This window comes from Silurus aristotelis (genome assembly GCF_946808225.1).
Source record: "Silurus aristotelis genome assembly, chromosome: 9".
Lineage (NCBI taxonomy): Eukaryota > Metazoa > Chordata > Actinopteri > Siluriformes > Siluridae > Silurus > Silurus aristotelis.
The window spans coordinates 21777518-21795373 of NC_139582.1; the positions used below are offsets into that span (position 1 = coordinate 21777518).

The following is a 17856-nucleotide window of genomic DNA, read 5'->3' on the forward strand; positions in this document are numbered from 1 at the left end:
AATTGATCCATTATTAGTCACAGGTGAAGCTCATATGACAAGGCGACAACACTTATGTCTTTGCAAAAAACTGACTCAATGGGCTTTACCAAGCTGTGAATATTAGAATACTTTTTGACAGTTTTGTTTTGCACTGAAACATTATTACAAAAGCTGTTGTGATTCAAATGAAAAAAAAAATCTTGATTAGAAATATATTTCAGCGGCACTTCAGGTCAATTTGTACACAAGCGACAAGACTTTTGTCATGGACTGTATATATACACGTGCATCTGAAATTGCTTTGTGCGGGAATTGTGACCCATTCCCCACAACCCTGATTAAGATAAAGCACTTACTAAAAAGTAACAAATGAGTGAGTGAGATTTGTCCAAGTGCCAATGTTTAAGGCTCTCATGACAAGCAGGGTGGTTGATCAGCCCAGGTGTGTCTGATGCTCTTTAATTTACATAACCAACCACTGTGGATCACCTAAGCATTGTCATCTACTTCTTGCATCCTGACTGATAAGTGTAAACTCACCTACTACCATCATGCATTCAGTTGGGTATTTTTTTTGGTGTATTTTTAGATCTTCAGTCTGCATATTTGATGCATGTTGCTGACACACATTTTAGATAAAAAAATAAATGCACCCAAGGGTGTTTTATTTATTAATTTTTTTATTCATTGTCCCTCACTGCTGTTCTAAATAGACATTAAAAGCAAATTTCCAAAATTTCAACAATTTCAATTTAACTTTTAACAGTATTGTGACTTACCTTTCAGAGTGTTTTTGTTCATGGAAAGGTCACTCTTGGTGGTGTAAAGATCATCTGACTGGAAATTTCTACTTATCATGCTTGTGTCAGTCTGCACCAGCCAATCAGCCACCTTGCTCACTGATGACATCACCTCTGTTGGAGTACCAAGTGACTCTTTGCTGGGGTGCTTGCGTTGGCGGAAGGAGAATTTCGTGACGTGGTCTTTGATTTTAATCTTTCCGGGAGTGCAATCATCAAACTCAATGGTGAAGGAGGCATGGCTCTGCACTACAGGGGGTGTTGATGGCACTTTATTGACTGTGTCTTTTGTTGGGATCACCTGGACCTCTTGCTCGGTAGTTATAGGCCTTGATAGCAATTCCTTGGTGGTAATTTCAAAGTAGTTTGCATCCCTTCGATTGGAGTAAATGGTCTTTCCATGTTGTTCAGAGGGGGGTCCATTAGCCTCTTGTCTGGAGCCTTCCTTCTGTTTCTCTGTGGAAAGACATTAACATATAAAGATCATGCACAGACCTAGTATACTTTATATTGTAATCCAGTGCTAATTTATTATAAAAATATACATGTATATTTACACAGAACTGAAATTAGACAGAAGTTGCCCAAATAAGAATAATCCGTATTTCTCTCTCGCTTGCCACAGTTGCCGCTGGCGCACTCATTAGGCATAAACTTATCAAGAACAAACTTATAGGCAATAAACTTCTAAATTTTAACTTTATAACCCTTTTATATCTTTGAAGATGCATTGGGACAATGTCAAGTCAAGTCAAGTCCATTGTTATAAGCACTATACAAACTAAAATGAATTCAATTAAATACACAATATAGCCAAAAGTATGTTGACACCTAAGTATCGCATTTATATCTTCTTATTCCAGGTTTCTATAACCTTCTGGAAAGGCTTTCCATTAGATATCACATGGGAGGTGTGGATTTGTCCATTCATCCGAAAGAGCATTAGTGAGTTCAGACACTGAAGTTGGGAGAGACATCATATGCTTCCATCTTTGTGGCAAAAAAGGCACGCACGCACAGGACTATGATGGTCAGGTGTCCAAATACTTTTGGGCATACAGTAAATCAATGCAGACTGTAATCTTTTCCAAAGCCTAACCTGTATTTCAGGTGTATATAATACATATAATGTATAATAGTAATGCAGATCTTGCAGTTTGATTGTTCAAATCCATGGCTGGGTCACAGAATGTACTACACACTCTTTGAGAAATGCATGAGAAAGAGAGTGTCCTATAAAACCAGAGAAGGCAGATTTGAATCCTGCCTCAGAAAGAAACAATCCCCCTCTCATTCAGCTGCAGCTTAGACGGCTGCTAATCCCTCACAAGACTGTGGCTTTGCTGTTAACAGAACAGTCCTTAGTCAATAAGCCTTTCTTTTCACCCCTGTGTTTTTCTAGAGGGCAGTTATGTCAGTGTTATAAACCAAAATGGACACAATAGCAGCAATGCTATTACAATGTGAAAGCTTTGCTGTATAGTTAGAAAGTTACAGACCTGCATTACTGTGATTGCTGCCTGATTCACAGTGTTCACCCTTGTGATCTTCGTCTTCACCCCACCAAGAGGGCTGGCCGTATAAAGGAGTGGGCTTGAAGACCGGTGGCTCTGTGAGTGAAAGAAAAAAGTGATAAAGAAAATGCGAGGGAAAGCAATATAGAAACCTTCAACACAAATTTCAAATAAAAAAAAATAAAAATTAAAACTCCTATTTCGCTTATAACAGGTTGCACCAACATCTTCACTACACAATTATTAGGAAACATGACTTTTCCAGCCGTACGTGGTTCCTCCTCAAACTTTTACCACAATGTTGGAGGTGCACAATCGTATATTTCAACAAAAAGACAATTGAAAGGGAATGTGATATCTACACATGTAGAGACATCAACAAACAGCTTACAAAAAACAATTACCAGACAGGTAAAGATCATCATGACAAACTTTGGCCTGACAATGCCGCTCTGAAAAGTTTGTAACGCTTTCATTGGCTTGTAGATAGTTTGATGTTAAAAGGCAAATGGGGGGGGGGGGGGAAGTAATGGCAGAAAAGACAAATATCAAATTTGAGCAGAAAGTCAGATGGAAAAGTGTTGTTAGGAAAAATACAGAAAGTCAGAGTCTATACTGATTGGGAAAATTGTGTGTGTGTGTGTGTGTGTGTGTGTGTGTGTGTGTGTGTGTGTGTGTGTGTGTGTGTGTGTGTGTGTGTGTGTGTGTCCTAATAGACTGATAGGGAGAGTGTGTGACATTGATACAGAAAAAGAGGAACTGAGAGTGTTACACACTGTGTGTGTTACATGTAAATATAGTAGAAAATTAGTCAAAAATGTGTTTGTTTTTTTCTCTCTATAGCATGCCGTCACACCTGAAAATTAAGTAATTTATGAATACTTTTGCCTAAACATACAACAGTGAAATGCTTCGCTGACTGCTTTGCTGATATCTTCATAAAAAAGAAGATATGTCAGGCTGCTAACAAAAGAGATGCTTGTGCACTGCAATCAAAATGTCATTTTCTCTCTTTTCATTTATGGACATTGTTACTTCCAGTTGAGATGCAATAAAGAAATACATTGCAGTTGTATCATTTTTCAAACTTCGTACTTATAGTAGAGATAGCAAATTTACACTATGTGAAGGGTTTTCCCTCAAAATGCTGCCACAAACACACAAAAAAGGAAGAGAAACAACCTGTTTTTCTTCCGAAAGGTAGGAAATATGACAGGGGGATACTAAACAAATCGACATAACCGAATCCAAATGTCACAGGGAAGTGTTCTACTGCACTAAGTTCATAAAGTTCAGCATTAGTATCGTCATGCAGACATCACATTTATAAGTGTGAGGATAGCAGACACAGCTGACTAGCTTTTCAGTGGAAAAGAAAATAATTAAAGGATTAAAAGGAAGGAAGGACATGGGATGGGGAAACAACTATAATCACTGTGTGCATGAGCTATACCCATTACATTCTCTTGATAGAAAAATGCTCGCTGAAAAATAAAGACAAGCTATTTTAGTGTTCTTCTTGTCCAATGCTAACCGAGATTACAAAAAAACAAGCAATGAGTCCAAAAAAACTAAATACCATTAGAATTACATTCTGCACTGTAGCCTCATACTTGTTGTTTTGTCTGGACTTAAATCTAATGTTGGAACATTACAGTGCTTTACACACTTACATACATCCAGAACAATGTTCAGACAAAATATAAGGAAATTATAACCAAGTTATCAGTCCCTTACACTATACACAAACAGGCCAGTTTATTAGGTACACCTTACTAGTACTGGGTTGGACTGCCTTAATCCTTCGTGGCATAGATTCTACAAGGTACTGGAAACATTCCTCAGAGATTTTGGTCCATATTGACTAGGGATGCACCGAAATGAAAATTCTGGGCCGAAACCGCAAACCGAAAAAGAGGAAAGCAAGGCCGAAAACCGAAACACCGAAAGAAATTATGCCAATTATTATTACCATTGCATTTATGTCTATGACTGTGTACTAAACTTACTAAAATCAAGGCATTTCAATTGCAGAAATTAATATTAAATATTTCAAAGAATAAATCAATTACAAATTATGAAAATATTCATTTATAGCACATTGCAACAATGCACAGGATAAAATAAACAATTCAAACTTAAATGTTTAACTTAAATGCACTCATGTGTACATTAAATAATAATGTACAGGCCCTCTGGCCTGCTGAAACGTTGTAAAATTAAATATGTTCTTTCATAAAAACAAAGTGCATTCAGAACAAGTGCAACTGCTTAAAGATACAATACAACACCATCACTGGGAAACTTCCTGCCTTTTCAAAAACGTCCACCACAGACGGAGTGCGTGTGCTCGGAGGGGTTTTGCTTTTCTGTGCCGCGTTTCTCTCATATTCAGCATAGCGATCGGGATGTTTGGATTTCAGGTGATAAATTAAACCCGACGTGGAGAAAGTCTTTGCAGACGAAATTTCGGCATTACATGATTTGCAAATCGCTATCCGTGGGTCTTTCTCAGATATACTGAAACACGTCCACACCGCAGACATGTTGTTTTAGACAAGCAAGTGCAGGCGAGGTTTCTGTTTGCGTCATCACAACAAACTGTTTCGGCTGTGTTTATTTGGTGATCAAAGTCTTTCGGGCGAAAACCGAAAATGCACTTTTGGGCCATTTTCGGCCGAAAATTTTCGGTGGCCGAATATTCGGTGCATCCCTAATATTGACATGATAGCATCACGCAGTTGCTGCAGATTTGTCGGCTGCACATCCATGATGTGAATCTCCCGTTCCACCACATCCCAAAGGTGCTCTATTGGATTGACATCTGGTGACTGTGGAGGCCATTTGAGTACAGTGAACTCATTGTCATGTTCAAGAAACCAGTTTGAGATGATTCGCACTTTATGACATAGCGCGTTATCCTGCTGGAAGTAGCCATCAGAAGATGGGTACACTGTGGTCATAAAGGGATGGACATGGTCAGCAACAATACTCAGGTAGGCTGTGGCGTTGACACGATGCTCAATTGGTACTAATGGGCCCAAAGTGTGCCAAGAAAATATCCCCCACACCATTACACCACCACCACCAGCCTAAACCGTTGATACAAGGCAGGATGGATCCATGCTTTCATGTTGTTGACGGCAAATTCTGACCCTACCATCTGAATGTCGCAGCAGAAATCGAGATTCATCGGACCAGGCAACGTTTTTCCAATCTTCTATTGTCCAATTTTGGTGAGCCTGTGCGAATTGTAGCCTCAGTTTCCTGTTTTTAGCTGTCAGGAGTGGCACCCGGTGTAGTCTTCTGCTGCTGTAGCCCATTCGCCTCAAGGTTCGATGTGTTGTGCGTTTAGATATGCTCTTTTGCATACCTCGGTTGTAACGAGTGGTTAAGTTACTGTTGCCTTTCTATCAGCTCGAACCAGTCTGGCCATTCTCCTCTGACCTCTAGCATCAACAAGGCATTTGCGCCCACAGAACTGCCGTTTACTGGATATTTTCTCTTTTTCGGACCATTCTCTGTAAACCCTAGAGATGGTTGTGCATGAAAATCCCAGTAGTTCAGCAGTTTCTGAAATACTCAGACCAGGCTTAAATCACTTTTCTTCCCCATTCTGCCGCTCGGTTTGAACTGCAGCAGATCGTCTTGACCATGTCTACATGCCTAAATGCATTGAGTTGCTGCCATGTGATTGGCTAATTAGAAATTTGCGTTAGCGAGCAGTTGAACAGGTGTACCTAATAAAGTGGCCAGTAAATGTGTGTATGTATGTATGTATGTATGTATATGTGTATGTATATGTGTGTATAAGGCAAAAATGATGTAATAGTCATATTGGGGTGCAATTAGCAATCAGTGCTCCTATTCATCCCAAAGGTGTTCAATGGGGTTGATGTCAAAGCAGACATCTTCCACTCCAACTCATGAAAACCTTATCTTTAAGAAGCTCACATGCACAAGAGTATAGTCATGCTAGTCCAAGTAAAGGGTAAATTTAATCCAACCACATCCAAAACCTCCTATACAATTGTGTGCTTCCAACTTTGTGGCAAATATTTTGGGGAAGGACCACATTTGGCTCGAAAAGTCAGGAATCCCAGTACTTTTGCCCATATAGTTTATGTGGACACCTGACCATAATACTAATATATGCTTGCTGAAACTCCAAACGTAGTCCCTTTACTCTTCTTTCTACGAAATTTTGGCTGTGGGAATTTGTGCTCATTCAGCCACAAGCACTTAAGTAAATTTAGACGCTGAGGTTAAGTGAGGAGGCCGAGGGGTGCAGTCAGCATTCCAGTTCATCTCCTCGGGAAAGACATTTTATAATGTAGATATACCACAGGATTTTAATAGATGCAACACAACACAGCGTTGCACACTATATACTGAAATAACTGCACACAGTTCTATTTAAAAACCATTATAGGGATTTGACCAGTGTCACTATAAACAAATTCCATCATTCCAGCAGAATCACTGAGCACAGCACAAATATTTCAATAAACATATTCAATGTGTGTTTGTGCTTCTTTCAGGACACGAAAAGTTGAACTGTTTGGCATTTCTCAACTTTTAATACAATATTATGAATATATAGCAATATTATGAATATATAGCAAATCATGAGTTTGTATTGATAAGCAGATCAAGGGCAAAAAACAGAGTATACCGTTAGGGCAGTTGATGGTACCGATATTGGATTTGCGCTCGCTCTTGTCCTGTCTGGAATGCTGCAGGTCTGCAGTGCTGTTCTTCTCGTCTGCCTGCTCGGCCTTCCCGAGCTCCAGAGGATTTACGCCCACCTGCAGCTGACTCGTGTACTTCTCATGCTGACACCCAGAAAACACAAAACCAGCTCATTTATGTGCATGGCATTGTGCTTCGTATGAAATTGGAAAAACAAAGGCGCACACAAACACTCCTCCCTAAACATGATCTAGAACTACAGGAAGTGAAGTAAACTGGATTGACAACAAGCAGCATTTAGCAATTACACAAACATATTGGTACATCATGCACTTACATACCTTAAGAGCCTCCTCTGGGACTTTGTGTTGACTTCGCTCCATGATATAAACATGAGAATGTGAGGAGAGTTAAGGTATTACTCAGTCATATGAAGTCCACAGCATGCGTCAGCAAAGTACAGCATTCACGCATAACTTTAAATTAAAAACATAAGCATTTTTCCATGACACTGTGTATATCCTGACTTTTACAGAATAAAGCTGTCTTGCTAAATCTTGTCCTGTACTGTGCAGCATATTAAATCTGCCTCATTAACAAGAAAGGTGCTACACTTGCGATTGTCAAAACACAATTTCTTGCATGCGCAAACTTTTTTTTTCCCCCACACATAGCATACAACCACATGAAGGGATTTTCTTAGGTTAGCATTAAAATAATATAAAAGAGAAGCTTAATGTTAGAAACAAAAAAAATCTTTCTGGGTGAGAGCAGCTGCAAAAGGATATCATATCCAAAGCGAACAACATCTGAGAGCTTCAGGGTGATGTAGGTCTGGTCAGGAATGCGAAGATCGTTCACAAATGTCTGCAGAACAGGAAGGGAAAGAGAACGCGTGCACAAAGATGTGGAATAAACGCATGTTTGGTTTACATGTTCGGTCACTGATGGTTTGTGTGAATTCACAGTGTGTGAAAAATAAATTGGCTGATTTTTTTATTTACTTGACAACGAAATGTGTAGACATGCAGGAATCAGATGTAACAGTAGCAGTAGGTGAGGTAATAATGAAGCCTTGGCAGGTTTCATGCATACTAGACGTTGGGGTGTGTAAAAATTGATAGAGATGCCTCAGGACCTTTTCAGTGAAAGTTTAATCATCAAGGTGTTAATAGCAATGTGTCAGTTAAAAAATGTCAGTCAGAAGAAAATAAATGCAAATCAAAAAGCTCAATGTCTACTGCTGACTAGAAAGAAACCTTCAGCTGCTTACTACTGTGTCTTTTATAAAAAGGTATGCATGCTGTTTTACTCTTAAAAGTAGAAATAATTGCTAAATAAAAATAAAAAAAATTTATATATAGCAATTATTTCTAATTGAAAAATGTAAATGTAAAAAAAATATATATATATATATATATATATATATATATATATATATATATATATATATATATATATATATATATTTACATTTACACACACACACACACACACACACACACACACACACACACACACACAATATGGCCATAAATAGTGGGACACCTGACTTTTGCAGCGTATGTGTTTTTTTCTCTAAACTTTTACTACAAACTTGGAGGCACCCAATTTTCTAGGATGCCTTCAGATGCAAATTTAAATTTTCATTTAATTGTTTTTCAATTATTGCAGGTGCTAAAAGACGTTTAAATCAACTTTATTTCTACCACCTACTAATCACTCAGCACTGATCAATCAATCATGAGCTACTTCAGGCACATAGATAAAATACTGCGCACAACGTTTCTGAAGTAACGAGTAACACTGGTAAACAAATCACTAACACAGGCCACATACAGATAGCTCGTCTGTGTTGTTTTTAGCAGCTCTGAGGTCAGGCAGGTTCAACAACAAGATAACGGGAAGAAAAAAAAACAACAAAAAAAACCACGTATTACTGACTTTCCAAGCTGAACTTGGAATTTAGGTATAAATGTAATGTGCTTTATGCACCTTGAAGCTGCTCTCTTGCAAATCTCATCAACTGACTGTCGGTAATTTGATCATCGATGAGGTCGATGTTGTTCGAACAACCAATGGTTTTCCTTGCCAGACTAATTATTGCAGGAGTAATAGATTATGGGGCAAACAATAACAAAACCTGATGTTGGCTTGACAAAGACTTTAAAAAGTCTGAAAGAATAAAACAGTTAGAAGCCTGAAATCCAAAAGGTAATGTGCATTTAAAAAAAAAAAAAGGTAAAGACAAATGGATAGTTAGACAGAACAAATTTGTTTTATTCATATACATTAGGTGGAATAGTTTCAGTTTACTAGCATCCAGGGTTGGTTTTATTATTTGCTCACTGTAATAAAATTATTTTCATTATCTGCACAATGAAAATGAAGAGGAAGCAGAACAGGGATCATATGAAGAAGAAATAGAAGGAAGGAGGATATGAAGAAGGAGAAGAAAAGAAAGAATATAAGGAATGGAAGGATAAAGTGATTGTACTGCAATCACCTCACATCTAAGCAATGGTTAAAAGTTTAGCTAAAAATGCTGATCCACTGCAAACTCACCCCGTTAAGACTGCCCAGGTCTTTAACAAGGTGCTCGTCTGTGGTTGGGTCGTAGTTGATCACAGCATGCTGCTTGTCCACACTACGAGACTATAAAACAAGAACATGCCACACACAACGCTTGAAAAACTTGAAAAAAAGTAAGAAATGACATTCTACAGTGGGGGAAAGAATTATTTGATCCCCTGCTGATTTTGTCAAATTTAACCCCTCACAACAGTCTAGAATTTATATGGTAGGTTTATTTTAACAGAGAGAGGAAAACATTTGATTTGATCCTCTACCAACCAGCAAGCACCCTGACCACCACACACCAAAATTACTCCTGTACCATTAAGAAAGTGCTCCTAATATCAACTCGTTATGTGTATAAAAGTCACCAGTCACAGAATCGACCTCTTCAATTCAAACCTCTTCACCACCATGGGCAAAAGACCTGTCAAAGGACGTCAGGGACGAGGTTGTAGACCTGCACAAAGCTGGAATGTGGGAGGAGTTTTTTCTCAAAGAAATTAATTTGGGTCTGTGGTAGTCAGAATTTGTTTATTAGATTCTCTTTCTGTTAAAATAAACCTACCATCAAAATTCTTGATCGTTTATTTCTTTGTAAGATCAAATCATAATTTCCCCAACTATATATATTTACTATACAGACTATACAAGCTTGTGGACACCTGACCATAAGTTTTTTATGTGATTATTTAACCTCTCATTCCACATTTAATCCTTACTTGCTGTTATAATACCCTCCACTCTTCAGGAAAGTCTTGGGAGTGTGCTTTTAGAGATTTGTGCTCATTCATAAACAGTTAGTGAAGTGCAGAATTTTTTGTGCCTTCAACTTTGTGGTAACATTCCAGATTTAGTCCTGCTTTTGTAGTTACTGTAACCTCCATTCTTCTGGGAAGGCTTTTCACTAAATGTTAGAGAGTGGCTGTGGGGATTTGTGATCATTTAGTCACAACAGCATTAGAGGTCAAGCACTGGTGTTGAGCAAGTTCTGATGTTCCAGTTCATCCCAAAGCTTTGTTTTAAGGTTGAGGTCAGGGCTTCTGTGAGAGCCATTTAAGATCTTGAGCCTCGGCACACCACGTCCTCATGAATCACTTTTGTAATTGTCAAATCTTAAAACATGCTAGAAAAGTGTTCCAAATTAATGGTAACAAATTGAAGAAGAACCACATTGTTGGAAAAAACAATAAAGTCTAGCAGAGCCAATAACTGTAAAATTAAGAACTGGTATCAGCTATAGATAGATATTTGTATAGAGAGAGACTTTACTGATCCCAATGTAAAGTGCAGGACTAAACTAGCAGTATTCACATATAACCATAAATACAGCAAAAACAGACCAGAACAAACCACTTAAAAAAAAAAGTCTAGTGGAAATCTATGGAGGCTGGGTGGTGAGGGTTCTTATCTTTATACACAACACAGTGTAAACAGACTTGTATACACGGCATATTTGATTTTGTGCAAGAAATCTCAGCAGCTCGAGCTTTCTGAACACACATCACCACCTCTGTTGCAGATCCTCTGTTGCTATGCATTCATTCATATCCACTCGTACGTTATTTTCAGACCAGAAACTAAAGAAGCTATAGAGCTAGTTACATCGGAAACGAGGGTTTTCATTACCTCTCTCTTGTCTGATTGGCCAAATGACATCAAGGCTTGATTACAGCAAGCCAAACAAAGGTCGAGAATGAAAACAGAATGCTTGAAGACGAGTGTTTATTTTGCTGTTGCTTATCTGTCCAGAGTTTGTGGTGTTAATCTGGAAGTGCTTTCACAGGTCATGCTTGTTGCTTTTCCAGATAATTTTATGCAACCTTTACATACACCACTCCATTATCTATGTGTAGCAAAAACACAATTTTTTTTTAACCCAGCAGGTGATTACACAAAACCAGAAACCATTTATGACTAAATCAAAATCAATTCCTTATTGAATTTGCAACAAAGGGATCAAACGATCAGCAAATATCTGGAGGAAAGCACAACTACAGACAGGCTTTTATTCGCGTTATCTTTCATATCCTTATCTTCCACACATCGGGGGGAAGCTGCGCTCTTTAGCCAAACTCATTTGCTGCCTCGTTAGAGCTCATCAAAGACGCCTCTGTGAGTTTGAATCCAAAGCCAGGGAAGAACTCCGAGCACTGAAACATCCTCAAATTTCTGCTACTCGCTTATTGTCCTGCACTTTCAAAAGCAGAACAAGGCAATGAATAGAAGCTTTCTGGCATTTAGTGCTGCCCTACATTGTATTGTGCTTCCACTGCGGTAAAAACCAAACACAATTCAAGTTCGAACCTACAGAAATATTTCAGGGAAAATAAAAAAGGAAGGACACTTAGAATAACCTGGACATATAAGTGTGCACACTCCATAACTAATCCTTCCTTAGAGCATCTTTTGCATGTAATAATGTATAAATGACATGTTTCTCTTTACAAATGCTCCAGATTTATCACGCTGTGAGCACACACTTCTTAGCACACACACTTTTCAATCCAATCTACAGGTTTTTCAGTAAGATTTAAATCTGGACTCCACAACATGATCTATTTGAATTTGTGTTTTTAATCATCGGAAATATTTCTCTTTATTCAGCTGCCACACTGTAGGTTTTGTGTCAAAAACAGTTTGGCATTAAGAGCTATCCATGTTTTGTCATATGCAATAGTGAGGTAAGCTATTTTTCTTTTTAAATAGCCACAGTATGCCTGCATATCTGAAAAAGTGCAGCGACTTAGCCTAAACAATCCTCAATTGAGACGTTCCAGACCGCTCATTAAAAACAAACAGGAGCTTCATGTTTCAGTTCTCTGAACCACAGTTGCTATTAGAGTTTTGGATGCATTGTTTCCTATGTTGACATTGCTTGGCACAATCGAAAGCTTATGGTTAGGAGGCATGATACGAACAAATGAGTGACTGAGCATTTATGCAAAAAGATCACAGGCTGAGAGTTGAGGTTTTTGTATTATTGAGATCATGAATGCAGACATACTGGGATAGTGTTTTTTTTTTTATTCAGCTAAACCTATGTGGTGAAGAAAGCATTATAAACTAACCGCAGAAAAAAGTGAAATGAATAAACAGTTTAAAAGCCAGAGCGATTTCCAGTGGCCTACATAGACAAGGGAAAGGAAGAGGGGTTAAGGGAGGGAGAGATAGAGAGAGAGAGAGAGAGATAGAGAGAGAGAGAGAGAGAGAGAGAGAGAGAGAGAGCGAGAGCGAGAGAGAGAGCGAGAGCGAGAGCGAGAGAGAGAGAGAGCGAGAGAGAGAGCGAGAGAGAGAGCGAGAGAGAGAGCGAGAGAGAGAGCGAGAGAGAGCGAGAGAGAGCGCGAGAGCGAAAGAGAGAAAGCGAGAAAGAGAGCGAGAGAGAGCGAGAGAGCGAGAGAGAGAAAGCGAGAGAGAGAGCAAGAGAGAGAGAGAGAGAGAGAAAGAGAGCGAGAGAGAGTTGCAAATCGCTGCTATCAGGCCACTGCAGTAAAAATGCTGACATGCTGGAAGTTCTGCTCAATGTTTATGAATAATGAAGCGCAATCACAACCTCCAGGACGAACATCAGACAAACCGTATAATTAAACAGACAAAACATTTTTCAAAGTACTTTAACCCAATACAAATATTATACATTTTTAAGTATGGAAATGATCTGGTACATCAGTCAGCAAGTCTTGCTGTACACAAATCTACTAAACCAAGCTGTGTCCTAAAAACACATGTATGTGTGTGTGTGTGTGTGTGTGTGTGTGTGTGTGTGTGTGTGTGTGTGTGTGTGTGTGTGTCACTTTTTCTGTGGCGCCAGATCCAGATACAGTCAAGACAAGCATCATGATAACTTGCTCTGCAGTGCTTTTGGATTTGAGAGGCACTGAATGAGTGATGTCATTATAACTCAGGGACACAGGCTGTTTGTTTGTTCACAGAATTAAAATAAAACCAGCCATTTCGATTAATTTTTTTTTTACTGTGTCAATTCTTTTTGTTTTCTGTTTCACAAACTTATGTGTCGTCCCACTCTGACATACACATGGACAAAAAGTTTGCGGACACCTGACCTTCTTCAACCTTTTCATTTTGACAGCCAGTGATTCATTGTCAGGTTTCAAGCACAATTTTTATCTATGATTTATCCTCACGTGTAAACTTTCACGCTCTCTGGCAACTGAGAAACTGCAGGAAAGGTCATCATTTTTTTAAGTCCGAGGGCATTTATCTGTTAAACAAATCTCACTTGAGTATTATTTACAGATTTGCTTCATTTATCACATACATAAGGCTTTCTGCTGCCAAACTTTCCATTCAGAGTACAGACTCGTTTTTTGAGGTTCGGATGAACAATAAAAGTGATAAGGTGAGGAGACTGATCACTATACTCAATAATCAATATAATGGCTTTAATAATGGGGAGGTACACCAATAACGACTGCTCTGATTCACAAGGGTCACCAGACGTTAGGGGTGTAAACAAAAAAGGGAAATGAAGAGGGGTTGAGGAAGGGAGGAAAAGAGAGAGAGAGAGAGAGAGAGAGAGAGAGAGAGAGAGAGAGAGAGAGAGAGAGAGAGAGAGAGAGAGAGAGAGAGAGAGAGAGAATCTGAATCTGCTCTGGGTCACCAGATGGTAGGGGTGTAAACAAAAACAAAAAAAATCGATACCCGTATCGCATCACGATATTTTGTTTGCCCGATGCTGCATCGAAAATGCAAAAAATGCATAATCGATATATACAAAAATTCATACAAGATTCACTGCAGTTGATTTGTTTCGAGTTTAAATCCCGACTGCTAGATAGAGAGCAGTCTTCTTGTCTCTGAGCTTAAACAGTGACAGGAACTACTAGCATGCAGGCACCACACTAATGTAGCCGTTAATATTCACCTGTTTCCTGGGGCTGCTGAGAAAAAAAAACGATTCTGGGTGTAACTTCCACTGGCAGTAGTAGCAGCGTTGACTTGACTTGTACCGACGGCAATATATTCTTTTGTTTATGTGCGGTTTGTTGTTTAGTCAGCAATATGTTAAAAATGGCATTAAAAAGATCAGGAACAACATGTGCTGTTCGTTGTTGCACCTAGTGGCAGTGTGCGCATGGACGAGCGTCCGCACCGGTGCTGCCACACACTTGTGACCAGACTCCAGTTAGCAGTCTGATCCTGATTCTACTGTAAGCCACATACTCATGGCAATACTACTAATATAATACAGTAATCATCATCAATCCCAGTTTGGTGTCTTTAATAACTATGTGCAATTATTAATAAAAAAATAATAATTGTTTTTTGCTGAGGTTTGCATATGACCTGTACCTAAAATAAGAAATAAACCCAATATATCGGCTTGCTTACGGTATCTCAAAATATCGTATCGTATCGTACGTGTGTGTGTGTGTGTGTGTGTGTGTGTGTGTGTCACCTGCAGCATCAGCTCGCAGTCCTCCCGGCCAACGAAGATCATCTCTCGTGGCAAACGGTGGCGTGTGCCCGAGCTGCTCACCAGAAACCATGAGGTCACACTCATCTTCACACACTGAATCAAATGCTTTTTGGCATCCTACACAGCAAAGACAAATAGTTCGAGAAAACTTTTACAAACACTTCATTACAATTACTGCAGGAACAAAAACTCTCTTCGCTCTTAAACTCGCAAAGTCATTCAAGTTCTCTCTCTGTAAAAGTCAATCCAGTCTCTTAATCAAAAAGAAATAATAAACTATAAAGTAAAGATGATTACCATGAAGTCTGTATGACTTAAAACAAATAAAAACTATTCATCTTGCTCCGACTATCTGCCGAACCACAGGCCAATCAAACCGGTAGCAGGTCATTTTCCAGTTTCTTTATTAAGCTACATTCACATGTGCAGCAATTCGGTGACAGAGCAACAGAAACCATTAGAATGGAGTGAAAAGTGATGACTTTCTGCAGCATGAGGAACCATTGGTGAAAAGATCTGACTATTTTCAAGAACTATAAGGATGGACTTGGACTGTAATTAATATCAACAGTCGGCTACAATGGTTTAGGACCTCAGTTTGCATAAAGAGTTCTGCATTTAAACGCCCATCTCTGAACAGTACACCTTAACAATGACGAAACTATAATGAATGGATATTCAGTGCCACCCAGATGATAATGGGTTTGCTTTTGAGTCTCTGGTCCTCCCAAGGTTTCTTCTTCATACCGTCTTTTACCACTGGCTCACTCATTAGGAATAAACAGTATAAAAAGCAAACTTATAGGCACTGAACTTATACTTTATAACCCATTTATCTCTGTGAAGCTGCTCTGGGACAATGTCCTTTATTAAAAAGGCTCTACAAATAAAACTAAATTGAACTGATGTGGTCATATCCAATAACGTGGACTTCAGCTGGGCATGTCCACGTGACTAGATGTGGACATGTCCAGTGGCGTCCCCCTACCTGTTGCTATAGTAATGTTTATCAGTGGTCCGCACAACAATCATATCCACCCTACAATCTTCACTCCTTTCAGTAGTCGCTGTACCAGATCACCCCAAATTTGCATAAAGTCACTGGACACGCCCACATCTGGTCACCAATGGTAACTGTCACTCATGTCACCAGAAGTGGGCAGCTATCATTCAATTGATGATCTGCATTTCTTTCTCATTAAAAATGTTTACGATTTTCTGATTCCCTAATTGCCCTAATAGATACATAAACAGACCACTTTATTAATCCCTGAGGGTAATTACTTATAATTCAATAAATGAATGCAGTGGCTACACAGAAGCACTTTCCAGCTGCTCAACAGGGTAAACTTTTCCAGCAGGTTTAGCAAACTAAATAACTTTTAGCACATTTAGAAAAAATATATTCAGTTTCCTAATGAACCTACATGTAATCCAGGCCTAAAAATAAACCCCAAGTACAAACTTCGATTTTTTATCAGCAGTCACATTCATACCCAGTGTCCTGCTGCAGTCGCAGGCTGTGTCCTAAACCGCACACTGCTGCACTTAAACACTTATAAACTCTCATTCGGCACAGGTGAGTGACGTCACCGCCCTCTACACTATTTAGTGTTGAGTACTAGGGTTTAGGACGACGCGGACTTGTCCTGTGAGTGCGCGAGCGTGAGAACATCCTGCTTTCCTATTTGATTATCTGCTCTAAATCCACAGGAAGTCACTCCGAGTCTGTTCTTTTATTTATTAAACCAGCATAAGCAAAATTTTGTTGAAAATAAACAAATAAAATTAAATGTATTAATACAAATTAAAGAGGAGTATTAGAGACGGCTCGCGGACACTGCTAGCGAAACTTAGCTTTCCGAGAGAAACTGATCACACTACACTTTCTTCCTGCTCGTCCTTCATCCTGTTCACGTGTCCAAGGCGAGATTAACGTGTCCACACGTTAAATACTCACCCAAACTGAACTTTCAGGGAGGAGGGAGAGTGTGTTGTTCCCCGCGTTCAGCAACAGGAAATGAACAAACGCGTTTCCAAGTCCGAAACTCCGAGTGTGACTTTAACATTCCCACAAAACCGCATCAACAACAACAACCGCTCTGACACTCAGATCTCATTTATACACTCTTCTTCCTCCAACACTAAGCTCGTGTTCTTTGGTAAATGAAATAAATAAACGTACAACCCAAGAGTCGTTGTCATCCAGGTGTATTAAACAAACACACACACACACACCCTCCCTTCCTTCCCAGACAAGAGAGCAGCGAGTTCTCCCAGCTCCACCACGCAGACTTCTAAGGTTGCCAGGTTTCTCTAAAATCCAACACCAACCTGTAGCTTCATAAAATATTGTAGAAGTCAGAAATACGAATTATTTATGAAATTATAAAGTCTTACTGATTAATTACAGTTCACAACTATTCTAAACTGAATATTGGCCACGTTTCTGTAAATACAGTAATGTTTTGTGAAGACTAACGTCAGTGTGGTCATTCGGCAACATTGTGATGTTATTCTTAAAAAAAAAAAAAGAAAAAAAAGGTATTAAGATATAAACAGTAACATTCAAATTTTATTTGATAAACAATGGATATTCTTTCAAAGCAGCTTTATTGAGATAAATTGGTTATAAATTATGATATTCTATGTTAGTGCCTATAATTTAGTGCCTATATTTTGACTTTTCTTTATTTTTTATATATATATATATATATATATATATATATATATATATATATATATATATATATATATATATATATATATATATATGAACATTTCCTTTTCTTTGCTGCTGTAACACAGAAATGTCCCTACTGTGGGACGAATAAAAGTATACCTTATCTTATCT

General features: G+C 38.7%; 1 protein-coding gene across 8 annotated transcripts in view; it reads right to left on the reverse strand.

The window, feature by feature from the left end:
* cep170ba (centrosomal protein 170Ba) overlaps nucleotides 1–17295 on the reverse strand; it is a 41223-nt gene extending 23928 nt beyond the window's left edge. For 2 of the 8 annotated variants that reach the window (XM_083550416.1, XM_083550413.1), the window contains exons 1-8: nucleotides 16963–17295; nucleotides 14982–15119; nucleotides 9554–9643; nucleotides 7775–7855; nucleotides 7330–7386; nucleotides 6972–7131; nucleotides 2282–2392; nucleotides 762–1238 (exon numbers count right to left, since the gene is read on the reverse strand). In XM_083550416.1, the coding sequence (XP_083406542.1) occupies nucleotides 762–1238; nucleotides 2282–2392; nucleotides 6972–7131; nucleotides 7330–7386; nucleotides 7775–7855; nucleotides 9554–9643; nucleotides 14982–15086 (1081 nt within the window). In that variant the 5' untranslated portion in view covers nucleotides 15087–15119; nucleotides 16963–17295. Of the gene's footprint in view, nucleotides 1–761; nucleotides 1239–2281; nucleotides 2393–6971; nucleotides 7132–7329; nucleotides 7389–7774; nucleotides 7856–9553; nucleotides 9644–14981; nucleotides 15849–15895 lie in introns of all 8 variants that reach the window. The other 6 variants (XM_083550419.1, XM_083550417.1, XM_083550420.1 and 3 more) reach the window with 5 other exon arrangements.
* Nucleotides 17296–17856: the final 561 nt, after the last annotated feature.